The sequence below is a fragment of the Quercus lobata genome, chromosome 10 (assembly GCF_001633185.2).
Source record: "Quercus lobata isolate SW786 chromosome 10, ValleyOak3.0 Primary Assembly, whole genome shotgun sequence".
In the NCBI taxonomy this organism is placed as follows: Eukaryota; Viridiplantae; Streptophyta; class Magnoliopsida; order Fagales; family Fagaceae; genus Quercus; species Quercus lobata.
The window spans coordinates 40000180-40013895 of record NC_044913.1 but is presented as its reverse complement, the minus strand read 5'-3'; the positions used below and the strand labels follow the sequence as shown (position 1 = coordinate 40013895).

Sequence of the window (13716 nt, the reverse complement as noted above, 5' to 3'; positions counted from 1 at the left end):
TACACTTTACCTTTCGATTTCAAATAATTCGGACATTCCTTCTTGAAGTGTCCATGCCCATTACATTCGAAACAAGTGACACCTTGTGTAGGTTGGGATTCTTTTCCATCTTTCCTTTTGAATTCCCTTTTCTCCCTTCCAGAACTTTGGAATTTTATTTTATCATCAAATTTGCCATTATTTTTGAATTTCAAAAACTTTTTGAAATTTTTGACAAGGTATGCAACATCTTTGTCAATCACATCTTCTCCCGATGAGTCTTGATCTTCTACCTTCTCATTAATGGTCTTTAGAGCAAGAGATTTACTCTTCCGTTGATTGGGCAGTGACATCTCATAAGTCTGCAGAGAACCAACCAGCTCTTGCACTTTGATGTCATCGAGGTCCTTGCTCTCTTCAATTGCTGTCACTTTAGCTCGGAAGCTTTCCGGCAATGATCGAAGGATCTTCCTTACAATCTTCGAGTCCTCCGTTTTCTCCCCCAAGTTGAACTTGCTGACAACCACTTCATTTAACTTCCCATAAAAAGAGTCAAAAGACTCATCCTCACTCATTTTGAGCTCCTCAAACCGAGTGGTCAGCATTTGTAACTTGGTGTCTTTCACTTTCTTCGTGCCTTCATAGGTAGTTTCCAAAATCTCCCATGCTTCCTTGGCCACGGTAATATGAGAAATCCTGTGAAATTCATCTGGAGACACACCACAGAAAATAGCATTGAGTACTTTACTGTTAGCATTAGATGCAGCAAGTGCTGCCTTATCCCATGTGGATTTGGGTGCCTCTGGTTTGGTCCAACCAATCTCAACAGCATCCCAAACGGATTCATCAATAGAACACAGAAAAGCTCTCATTCGAACCTTCCAAAAAGCATAATTACTACCATCAAAATATGGAGGTGCATATAGGGATTGAGACCTATCCATCTCAAAAGGGAGTCAAGGATCACACAATGGTAATGAAACCAATATCAGTGTACCCGCTCTGATACCAATTGAAAGTTCAAAAACATGTAAAAACACCTTTGAACGTTTAGACCCCCAAATAACAACTTAATCAATTCAAGCAATATGTCAAACAACTAGTGTGCGGAAACTTAACATATGCTATCATACGAAATTGATTAAATACTATCTAAGCCATAACAAAATAAAATCCATAGCAGATAATTTAAAGGCAAAGATAGAGGAAGGAAGATGCAAACACAAAGACAACACGCGATGTGTTATCGAAGAGGAAACCAAAGTCCTCGGCGAAAAACCTCTCCGCCGCCCTCCAAGCGGTAATCAATCCACTAGAAAATATAGTTGGGATACAAGGACAGCAATAGACCCTCCAAGCCTAATCTACCCAGTGCACCTAAGCCCTCCAAGCTTCTTGCTCCAACGAGGTTACGCCCGAAACCTTTTCTTTTCTAGCTTTTCCGGATTCCGCTACTAGACCGTAGCATCAACCAATGAAGATTGGTTCCTTCCTAACTGCTTCCCAGAAATCCAAACAACAGACTCACAAATGATGATGATGGTGAGAACCTGGTTTGGTATAATGCCTCTCAAGGAATTTGACAATGGAGAGGAAGAGAGTTGAGGAATTTGAAGAGATTCTAAGGTAGAGATTGTGGGTGAAACAATCTGGTTTTTCTTTAGGGTTTCTCTCTCAAAATTCTCTCTGGAAGCTCTCTTTCAATCGTGGGTAATAGGGGTATTTATACTGGAGTGGAGAGGAATGTGAAACGTCAGAATTCTACAAAACAGGGGTGGCTCGCGGCTTGACCTCGCGGCTTGACTAAGTCGCGAGATCCAGTCGCGAGATAACCGTATGGCCAGTTGTCCTGTTTTGTCCTGTAGTGCTCCAGCTAGCAGACTGTTCACCTTCCAGCATGCTTGGCACGTGAGGTTGCTTCTGGCGGCTTGAAGCCGCGAGTCACCCGCGAGACCCAACCGCGACACTCTGTTTTCTTGCACACTCTTGAGCAAACTTCACTCTATCTCACTCACTACCCTTACATCAAACCCACCTAAATACAGGGTTACTAAATGCTGAATTACAAGCAAATTTGGCACGGAATAAAGCCAATAAGATGGTTGAATAAATTCAACCTTACAAACTTTAGAATTAAAAAAAATAAAATAAAAATAAAAGCATGATTATTTGATAAAATACAAATTGTACACAGAAGTAATTAAAACAATGGAAATCTTGAGATGAAACAATTAAACCAAACATAAAACCAAGTTTGAGATAACCAAGAAACTTAAATATGCAATCATATTCCAATTTCAAATTCTTTCTACAAACATATTATCGATAAATATGCAATAAATAGTACAAAATAAAGGAAAGACTGGTAAATACCTAACTTTCCTCGTCTTGTAGTTGTATTACCAAATAAGCCAGATATCAAAATGCTAAATCCCTACCTGCAAAACAGTAATAATCCAATTTTTAGCCAAGAAACATTAATAGAAGAGAAATAGTGCAGTATAGAAAGTTTGAAATAGTGTAGTGTAGTGTAGATTTTAATGAAACAGTGCAGTGTAGTGCAAATTATTCTTTTTTAATCTCCTTCATATCATCAAACAATTTGATTGTGAGAGCAGGTAGCTTACCCTCATTAAAAAAAAATGAGAACTCTTCCTATATATGTTATTTTCTTCAAGAATTAAATAGATTAGCATAAAAATTATTATGATTCTATCCAATGAAAAAACAATCACCTGCATCACCATAGTTGCTGCTGTTAGCTAACTTTAACTCATTTTTTCCATAGTGACCAGTAATTTATAGAGGCCAAGGAACCCAGATATTAAAAGCAAAAGCCTAAACTAAATCCTCTAATTGATTTAAGAATTCCATTTTGTTTTATGCAGTTACTTTCAGTTATAGTCTTGTAGCCTTGCAAGTATTTGAATGTATTTTATCTAATCAATGTGTTAGTTGCATCATACCTTGCATGTCCATATGTTCATGTGTTTGAAGACAAAAATAATGTTGTTGAGCAATACAATATTCAATTCTGAAAAACTAAACAACACTGAAAAACTAACCTCAACGTACTCCACACCAATTTCACTAAGATTATCAGGAATGTTGCGTAATGAAAGCAAGTTGATAATTCCACCTCGCTCAGTTTCCACTAAAAACAAATTCAAACCCATAGCTCAGTTTCCACACAAAAAAATTCAAATTGATTATCACCATTTTAATATCTATTTAAAATATTGAAGATGTAACTCACTTTAAAAAATATTATCGTCAAAACACACTACTAAATTCAGTTACAAAGTTCCAAACCTAAGACTTATCTAAGCGTGTGCAAAAACTCAATTACAGATACAAAAGAAACACAGCTAAAACAGCACATATTAAAATAATAAGCCAACAGTAAACTGTTGAAGTTATAGAAAGCAACAACTGTCACATAAAAAGCTGAATAAATCCCTTTAGAATTACAAAACAGCTGACTTCACCATCTGTTGCAAATGCAATTCACAGAGTTCCATCTTTGGGGTAGCCCAAGACAACGAAGCCCCACATTCTACTACTGGTTATAACGTATCACACCACTTAATTCCAAGATACATCTTTCAATTTATGATACAGAAAAGAAAATAAAGCTCAATACAGAAAATTTTATCAACATATACTCAAAAACATTTTGCAAAAAATAGTAAATTGACCCAAAACCACCTACTCAAATCAATAATGCATTCACAAAAGAAAATTCCCAAGTATATGTATAATGGTGTTTTTTTTAAGGATTGAAAAGAAGTGGAGCAACTATTATGACAAAGAATTCCATTAGCGTAATCATATTTATAATGAAAGTGGCAGAACACAAAGTGCTTTAGAAAATACCAAGTATTGACACATAGATGGCTAAGAAAGTGAGTCCACTTAGAAGCACTCTGCTTCATGGAATAGGATATTCTCCAATTACTAATTCTCATGGCCCTTCAAACCACCCATGGAACAATGAATTTTAGACTCGAATTGGAAACATCAGAAGAAGTAAAGGGAAATCCATAAAGCTGGATTGTTGGGGTCATCTATAATATATATATATATATATATATTCCATTGAGAGTGAAAGAAGACCAGCTATTTCAAGCAAACCTAATCTTTAAAACCTCAGTAGTTCTTTTCATTGAAGTGAACTAATTCAAAGTAAATTAATTTGAAGTAAACAAAAGCAGATCAGATCCTAAGTCATAATTCTGACATCAAATTGATTGAAAGCAAGCATAAATGTAGACCAACCATAGACTACCACTAAACAAATTCAAGCCCATAGCTCAGTTTCCACAAAAAAAAAAAAAAAAAAAATCAAATTGATTATTGTCAAAACACAGTACTAAACTCAGTTATAGAGTTCCAAACCCAAACTCAATCAATTATAGATACAAAGAGAAACGCAGCTAAAACTACAATTTAATCAACTTCAAAGTAAATTAATTTGAAGTAAACAAAAGCAGATCAGATCCTAAGTCATAATTCTGACATCAAATTGATTGAAAGCAAGCATAAATGCAGACCAACCATAGACAACCACTAAACAAATTCAAACCCATAGCTTAGTTTCCACACAAAAAAAATCAAGATTATCATCAAAACATAGTACTAAACTTGTTATAGAGTTCCAAACCCAAACTCAATCAATTATAGATACAAAGAGAAACGCAGCTAAAACTACAATTTAATCAACTCTAGAATACAAAACAGAAATCAATGAAATTGGGGAAAAAATCTCAGAAAGGCTAAGAAAAAAAGGCTAAACTAAAAGCTAAGAAATCCAAACTAAACGAATACCATACCTTTAACCCTACTGCAAAAACTAAAATTTACTAAAATTAACAACAATTTATAGCATAATAACATATTACCAGTAAATTTTATTTATTTCAATCAACCTAAACAAATAAAGACCAATAAAATTATGGTATATAACACCAATAACCTAAAGGCCAGAGGTCAGAGGTCAGTTCGTGTTTTGTGTTTTTCAGGGAAAAGATGGAGAGGTTCAGAGAGAGTTGAAGAAGAAGCAGATATCATCGATTTTGCACGAGTTCAACATTAATCAAAACCAATTATCCAAATACCTAAATTAAAGAAAATCAAACCAAATCCAAATACCTAAATCTAAGATAACAAAAATTAAAATACTTGCACTGGTAGCGGCTTTGGCGGTATATGAAGGTGGTGGGAGGCTGGCACTTTTCGCCACTGAAGGAGTGAGAGAGTGCCCATGGGATATGGTTTAGGGGTTTTGAGAATTGAGAGAGGCAGAGGCTAGAGAGAACGGCAAAAGAGAGAGGCAGAGGCTAGAGAGAGACTTTTTTTAGTAAATAAATAAAATTAACATCATTATTATCTAAGTTCCCATATTTTTGTTGGAAATATATGTAAGGATAAATTACACTTTTTCCACCCTAAACTTTCATTGTGATTACACTATACCCCCTGAACTATCAAAACACACAATTAACTCTCAAAAGTTATAGCTTTGTTTCAATATCCCTCATACCATCTATTTTGGTGTTAAGTATGGCGGAATTTAGCATTAAAAAACCAATTTACCCATCTCTCAAAAACAAGTGGCTAAGGGGTAAATTGGTATTTCAATACTGAATTTTATTGGAGCTAAGAGCAAAACAAATTGCAAGGGGTTAAGTGTAGCATATTTTTAGGTTGATCATGGGTTTTGATAGTTCAAGGGGTTAGGTGTAATCAGGGCAATGGTGTAGAGTAGGGAAGTGAAATTTTCCTTATATGCAACTTTAAGTTTTTGGCCTAAGCAATAGACATTCTACAACTTTAGATCAACCTTGCTCAAATCAATGCAGAGAGAGAGAGAGAGAGAGAGAGAATTATTAGGTCTTGCTTTCTTTGTGTTTCTAGCTTAAATCTCTTTACTTTTATGCTTTATGCCATGTTTCATGCTTAGATCTACATCTTTACATGCTTATATTTTTAGATCTACATGCTTAGAGTTTTATGCTACGTTTTCCTATGTATTTTTTGCCTCTTTTTGTTCTAGGTAGATGTTAGGGTTACATGCTCACATGCTTGTATGGCGTTGTTGGCTATGCCTTGCTTGGATCTATGTGTTTTATGTATTTATTTCCACGCTATATGGTTATATCCTTCTCTTCACATGCTTATATGCTCAGATTCACGTTCTTCCATGTTTATGTGCTAAGTTTCTACATGTTTACATGTATGTTTCTATGCCTATATGTCTAGATCTATGTTCTCACATGTCTATGCGCTTGGATCTATGTTCTCTACATGCTTTATGCTATATTCCATGTGCTTGAGTGCTCCATGCCATGTTTGTTCGCCTAGATCTAGGCTATGTTTGTCATTCCATGTGCTATTGTAGCCTTTTTGTCGCTTTATCTATCTTTCTTGTGTTTTGGCCTAATGGTTGGGATCCAATCTAGACCTTATGGTCTTTGTTATTGTCTGTACATCTTGGCCCACATCAAAGGGTTTGGATCACCCCTATTTGCATGTCTATGCTTGCTCACTTATATGCTTTATGCCTGTGTTAGCCTCTCTTGTTCTAGGCTTTGCCATGCTTAACGCCATTAGTGGGTTTATGGTTGTGCGGTTACATCCGACGCCCATGAGGCCTTGTTTGGATGTAACCATTTGGAATGATGCTAGTTGCTTCATGCATACCTTTCCATTTTTCCACTCCGTGCGATGAAATGCTTACCATGCTTGTTTTTGCCACCCGTTGGCTTTCTGTGCATCTTTACACGCTTGCTTATATGTCTATGCATGAGTCTTGCCTGCTAGTGTGTCATTCATACTTCAACACAATGAAGCTATGGACATCCGATCCAAGCCTACATTTGTCCCCCGTGGACACCACCTTTTCTTTTCTTTTTCACTTGTTTGCCTTTTCGCTTGTTTGCTTGTATACTTGCTTCTCTGATCGCCATGCCTATCGTATCCTCTTTGCATCTCTTCTTTTCATTGCTTGTTTGCTAGATTCTTGTCTTTGCCTTTGCATGTACACACATGGAGCGAGGACGCTTAGAGCTAGGGCACAGTCTCCTAGGCGTAGGCAAAAAGGGCACGGATGCAAGCATGTGGTTAAGCCACGCGGCAGTGTTCAATAGATTTAGGAGTTTAGCCTTTCCCTTTGGTTATGTACTCTTTTAAACCCCTTCCTTCCTCCTCCCTTTCTCTCTTAGATGGTTTGTATTAGGTATATCATGCCATGTACCATTCGTCCTCATCTCTAGAGTATGGAGACCTTTATTTTTTTTCCTGCACTTATATTTTGGGCAATGCTCTAGGGATGTAGGCATTTACTTTCCTGCTCTGCGTGCTTGCATTGTGCATGATGTATGTATATATAAACGGTATATACCTGCTCACCCCTTTTCAGTGTGATCATCATAGTTCATGTCACCTAAGGCAAGTGATGCCTAATTCCTGCTGTGAAAGCAAGGTGACATGTCGCCGAGTTTTCACCGTGGAAATCTGGCACTTTGCTCGAATGCCTTAGGAAAGCATAAATTAAGACCACACCCATTCAAAAGCCAAACCTCAAAGCCCCCATGTATGCAAAGCCCTGAAAGCCAATGCCGAAATCATGTTTTTACTGCCAATTTCCGAAAATTAAGGTTTTATCAAAACAAATGACTGTCCTTGGACAAGCATTGTGGGGTGCCTAACACCTTCCCCACACGTAACCAAACTTCCGGACCTATGGATCAAGATTTTTTGTCATCCACATTAGATTAGGAAAAATGCATTTTTTCTTAAACTAGGATTGGTAATAAAATTAACTAGAAATAGGTTACCAATCACACCTTAGAAAAACCCAATGATTGGTGGCGACTTCACTTACCTTTGGTAATTCCCTTAAAATTTGGCCAAGATTCCTGCCACACCTCCAAAGGTAGACCTACCTTCCTCCACAGAGAGAGAGAGAGCACCCAAAGCTCCGCGCCAACCACACCAAGTGTATAGTCATTTGAGAGGGGCCTCCAACTGGCCCCACATGAGTGGGAGCGTCGCCACGATGGGTTGTCAGACGAAGGCCCGACGGTTCTTCATTCTAGGCCGGGCGTCGACACCTATTAGATGTGTAGTTAAGGTTGGCCATATTATCTTTGCATAACATGTTTGTGTACCTTGGTTAGCTTGGATGAGCTTATTTTTTGCACTTTGCTAATTCTAGCTATGTAGTGCATGTTGTGTGTGAGTTGTTTATAGTTTTTGATCACATGATCTTGATTTTGAAGTCACATGCTTTTGATTGTAAGGACTAAAAAATCCTAAGAGAAAGGCATAAATAACCATCTCACCATTGTTTACTAGCCAATCATGAACACCTTAGTGCATATCATAAAATTTTGTGCTCGAGTAGCACATGCACAAAAAGAAAATAAGGTGTAGCCTTATCCAAAAAAAAAAAAAAAAATGTATGTATACAATAAGGCTAATAAAAAAATAAAAAATAAAACATGATTGCAAGCTTGTTTTCTAGGAGATGTGGGAGTTATATGATGTTACTCTTTAGGTGATAGTCACTTTCAAATTTATGTGATGAATAATGTAGAAATTGTGATTGATTACTATTTACATATCACCTACCTGTATATCATGCTGTTACTAGTTGCACACGCTTCACAAGTTATTCTTTGCTAAACTTAGTACATGAAATTGTATGTGAATTTGGTTTGGCCATTCAAGATTATATATTCTATGATTTTGATACAAAATATGTTCAAGGTTTGAAAACTTAGGGGTAAGAAGTTTGAAAATCTTGTTTTGAAGTTTTGGGTTGAAAACAAATGTTTTTGAAAAACTTTTAAACTCATTCTCATGCATTTCATTCATGAAATTATTTGGGTTGAGTGGATTCTGCATAATCTTCTGTTGTTTTTCAAAAAATTCAGTTTTCCAAAATTTCAATCGATCGAACATGTTTTTTGACTGATTGAAAATCCCTTGGTTTTCAAAGATTGGTCTCGGGTTGGTTTGATTGGTACCCGATCGATACTTGACTGAACGAGTTTCGAAAAGAAAGAAAAATAAAAAGGTTCTTAGCACATGTTCTTCATATCTTTTTCAAAACTCTTTTCTTTTTGTTTCTCTCTCTCGACCAATCCAATCCAAGAAGCTTTTTGTCGTTTTCCTCCTCAAATCTTCAAGGGTTTTATTTTCTCAAGTGTAGGTAAGACCTAAATACCCCTCCTTTTTCAATTTATTTACATTTTTCATGCATTTTCTTCATATTTTTCGAACTAAGAATTTTGGGGATTTTGATTTTCTGGTTGTTTTTGTTCAAAATTAATCAATGGGTTTTTCTTCTTAGATGATATATACATGATTCCCATGCATTAATTTGATCTGTTTTGTGATTTGAGAAGAATTGGAAATTCTAGGGCTTGAAATTTTGCAAAATTGGGGCTTTTGTTCAATTAAGCTTAAATTGATGAAATTGACTTGTGAAATTGATTGATTAAATCATTATATGATGTTTTCTAACTAGTATAATGTTTAATTGATCAATTTGATTTGGTTTTGAAAAGTGGGTTTTTAAAAATTTGGGTTTTTAGGTTAAAACTCTTTTGTTCAAGTCAATTGTTGGTAAATTTGGTAAAGTTGAACAAGTTTTTGTGCATTAAAGCATGCATCATATGTGCATTCAGTACATGCATCTTATAGTTTGTCATTTGTTGATATACATTGGGCTCTAACCCTTTCTAATGCTGTCTGCCCTTGGTTTTTGTGTTTTGTGTTTTGTTTTTATTTTCCTTCCTATTCCTAGAGTCATGGTTAGGAAAACTAGAGCAAAGAAAAACACTACCTCTTCCTCTAGATTTTAGTTTAAGTCTAATCAAGAAGCCTATGAGAAGTTGAACATTTTTAGGTCTGTTTGGGCTGAGAGAAAAGTTATCCTAGATAAGGTGGATCCTGAGATTCGTAGGCAGAGCTTACATTCTTTGAGCCATCCAATTGAGTTTTCAAACCTCTCTATTCACTCATCCACATTCATATGACTTGAAGGGTGAAGAGTTTGTCATTACCCCTGAGGTAGTGGCTACAGCTCTCAATGTAACTTTGGTATAGCAGCCTGTGTATCCTTACACAAAAATTCCTCCCATTGATGACATCATGTCAATTCTTACCGGTACTACCATTAGTTGGGGTATTGATCCTAAGATTACCACACATGAGCTTACTAAGCTCAATTATTTGTTCCTTAGGATTTCTTGTCATAGCATCTGGCCTATCTCTCATATTCATACCATTCCCATTAAGAGATGTCCGTTTTTGTACGCTTTCATCACTGATGCTCCTATCAGTTTTCCTACTCTTTTCATTCGTTCTCTTGTAGAGGTTCATAGGAGTAGTGCTAAGTCTCATGATTTGTTTTTCCCTATTTTTATTCATAGGATTCTTTTAGATTTAGGTTTAGAGGACTTCCCCGCTTTAGAGCCTGTTCATATCATCGCTCCTATAGGTGCCACCTTTCTTATGCAAAGAGTAGCTTAGTTAAAAGCTAGCTCTAAACGCCCTAGAGTTGAGTCTTCTACAGGTGATGCATCTAGAGATCCTCCTTCAAGCGATCCTTCTGCTGAGGAGTTTATGGATCCCACTGCTACTGTGGATCCTCCACTGTCTACATCATCATCTTCTTCTATGCATACCATGCTGGAGACGCGTCTCGCAGTTTAGGCAGCACATGGACAGCTTTTATTGGATTTGCTCAATGAGGTTGCAGCCTTACGAGCAGATTTAGCTAACGCTAGAGGTGCTTCTCCACCAGCTCCACCCTCGGATCGGTCATGATTGTCATTTGGCAATACGTCACAAAAAGGGGGAATGCATAGTGATAGGAGGAGAAGGATATTTTTTTGGTTGTAGATTGTATTTAGGGGGAGACATGTTTTGATGATGTGTTTGTACATGTTAGGGGGAGACATGCTTTTATATTTTTTTTTACATGCTTTTGTATTTTTCATGTTCTTGTTTCACAAACTATGATACATTGTTTATGATTTATATTATGAGGTTATTCATGGTATATGTCTTTTATTTTATGTTTTGTGAAAACAAGAAATTTATTTTGGTTTACTTGTATTTTCTACACCTGCGTTTATAGTTTGTTTAGTATTTCAGGAATTTACAGGTTGATTCATTCGAAGCTGCTATATACTCTTGCAACTGATAGGTAGTAGTTAGGTTGGATTGTATTTTGGGCAATAATGTGTAATTGGGCTATTTTTACTTTGAGCATTTTATTAATGTGTTTTGTCACAGATTACCAAAGGGGGAGATTGTTAGGTTCTAAGACTTTAGGAACTAATGTATTAGAACTTCAATTTGTATAAGTTGGCAAACCATGATCAAAACATTTAGTCTAGATTTAGACTTGCTCAAAGTTTAGTTTAATGTAAGTTTGGAATCAAGTAATTGCAGGAAATTACTATTTAGTTTCTGCAAGGCTCGATCGATCGAAGAATAGACTTGATTGATCAAGAATCGTGGATCAAAAATTTTCTGCAGAATTTCTAAATGCAGCCTAAGCCCATATGACGTGTAGGGTTAAGTGTTTCACTTCTAGTATAAAAGGAAAAACCCTAGCTACGTTTTAGAGGTCTTTGTTGAGTTGTGTGTTGAGTCTTTTGTGAGATCTGAGAGATTTGTACTTTCAAACACACACATAGAGCTATTAAGATCAAGATTCACGTAAAAAACTTGATGGTTGTTTCAGTTGCTGCATAAAGAACATTCAAGAAGATCTAAAACCTTTGAATGGAGTCTCAAAGTCACAAGTGGGAGAACTTGTGGTTGCTGCAGATCAAGGAAAGAAGTAGTCCATGGACTTGAAGCTGTCACGTGGTCGTGATAGTAAGTTTTTTACACGAGGCAACAATAGGATATTAGTGGTCTAAGTTTTATTGTACAAACTTCAATTCTTTCATAGTGGATCTGTTTTTACCTTGAGAATAGCTAGGTTAAATCCTCCCCAGGTTTTTTACCGGTTTGTTTTTCCTAGGTCATTAGATCTTTGTGTTTTTTACTTTCTGCATTATATTTGTTTTGCTCACAATAGTTTAACCTAGTCTTGAATAACAAACTTGTTAATCAACTTGGCTTAATATTAGGTTAAACATATTGTGTTAAGGGGTCTAAAACCTAACATAATTCACTCAAAGTTGTATTTGTTCCTCAAGTTAAAAATCTCTCTATCTCTCTCTCAAAGGGAGAGAGATTCTTATAAGAGGAAAGACCATTCCTTTTATTTAAAAACCCTTACCTTTTTATTTTTTTATTTTTTATTTTAATAATGTGGACAATACAATAATAATTGAAATTTTACTCTATGTTTGGATTGAGAGAGATGGGAGGATACGAGGAGAGAAGAGATGGGAAGCTAACCGGAATGTACTAAATTACAATATATTCTAATGGCATTGCCCCCTATTATTTGTTCCATTTCCTCCATTCCAAACATACCTTAGGGAATAAAGATGTATTATATATTACAGAAAAACACACAACTTAATTAACATATAATATTATGGTAGTCTTGCTCCGCGATCTTCATGATGAAATACAGCTATTATGCATGCTTTGTTAAGACCTGAATGTGAACACCATCTCCAAATCCTAAAGCAGGAGTCCGCATCACCTCTCCACCCTTTATTATAGTCCACCTACACATGATTCAAATCATCTACTTCATGTACTATATAACAAAAGTTGAGTCTTAAAAGTTAAAACTATGTCAAGTGATTACTTTTTTTTGTTTTTGTTTTTTTGTTTTTCCAAGTATACTTCTTTATTAAAGAGTTATTATTTGAATTAACTAATATGGGACCTAGAAACTATTGCTGCACCAAGTGGCTTGCCCTAAGTTTCAAGAAATTTAAATTATTCCTATAATTAAAAAATAATTACCAAATATCTAAAAAAATCAAATGAAATTTCACTATTCCTTTTTAATTATTTAATTATCCACCATAATTTTTTGTTTTAATAATTAAATTTTGATCTTACATATATCCTGCGTCCGTTATGTGACTAAATGTAAGTGTTATACATGTTTTTTTTTTCCATGGTTGAACTATAAGTATAATTAAAATAATTAATATAGTTTGTTTTAAGTAAAAATCTATTATCAAAGTTTCACAAAATTTAAACTATTATTCCGGATAAAACTTTATGGCCAAAAGTTTTGACAAATTTAAGACAAGTTTATTATTCTTTTTAGATTATTTTAATAATCTATTACGACTTTTTTAGTTTTTAAAAAAAAAAAAAAATCAATTTCACATAATATACTTTCCCCACTTTACATTTAGTAATTTTGTTCCTTTGTTTTTACTTTCTATATTATCATTTAATTTCAATTATATCATTATTTTATGTATGATTTTTTATTAAACCCTGGATCTTACATGCATACTGATACTAAATTCAATTGAAAAGCCAGTTCTAGTGTGATATGTATGCATGCAGTTAATTAAGACTAAGAGCTTGGAAGCACCTGTATTTGGTGACTAGCACATGTAGGAAGACACCCATAAAAACCTTGCTGAAATCTGCTCCCGCACATGTCCTCATGCCTGCTCCAAAAGGTATGAAGTTCTTTGCTGTGACGTTCGCTGAGATTCCCTTTTAGATCAAAGTGAATGAAATTCAGCAAAAACTAAGAAGATAGTTTTAGGTAATCCCACCAAA

The 13716-nt window shown here is 35.4% G+C and overlaps 1 protein-coding gene across 1 annotated transcript in view; it reads right to left on the bottom strand.

Moving 5' to 3' along the window:
- The window catches only part of LOC115964743 (F-box protein At4g09920-like), a 36203-nt gene extending 25811 nt beyond the window's left edge, over window positions 1-10392 (bottom strand). Inside the window, exons 1-2 of the mRNA XM_031083999.1 lie at window positions 10155-10392; window positions 3045-3133 (exon numbers count right to left, since the gene is read on the bottom strand). Coding sequence (XP_030939859.1) covers window positions 3045-3133; window positions 10155-10392 — 327 coding nt within the window. The remainder of the gene's footprint in view (window positions 1-3044; window positions 3134-10154) is intronic.
- Window positions 10393-13716: the final 3324 nt, after the last annotated feature.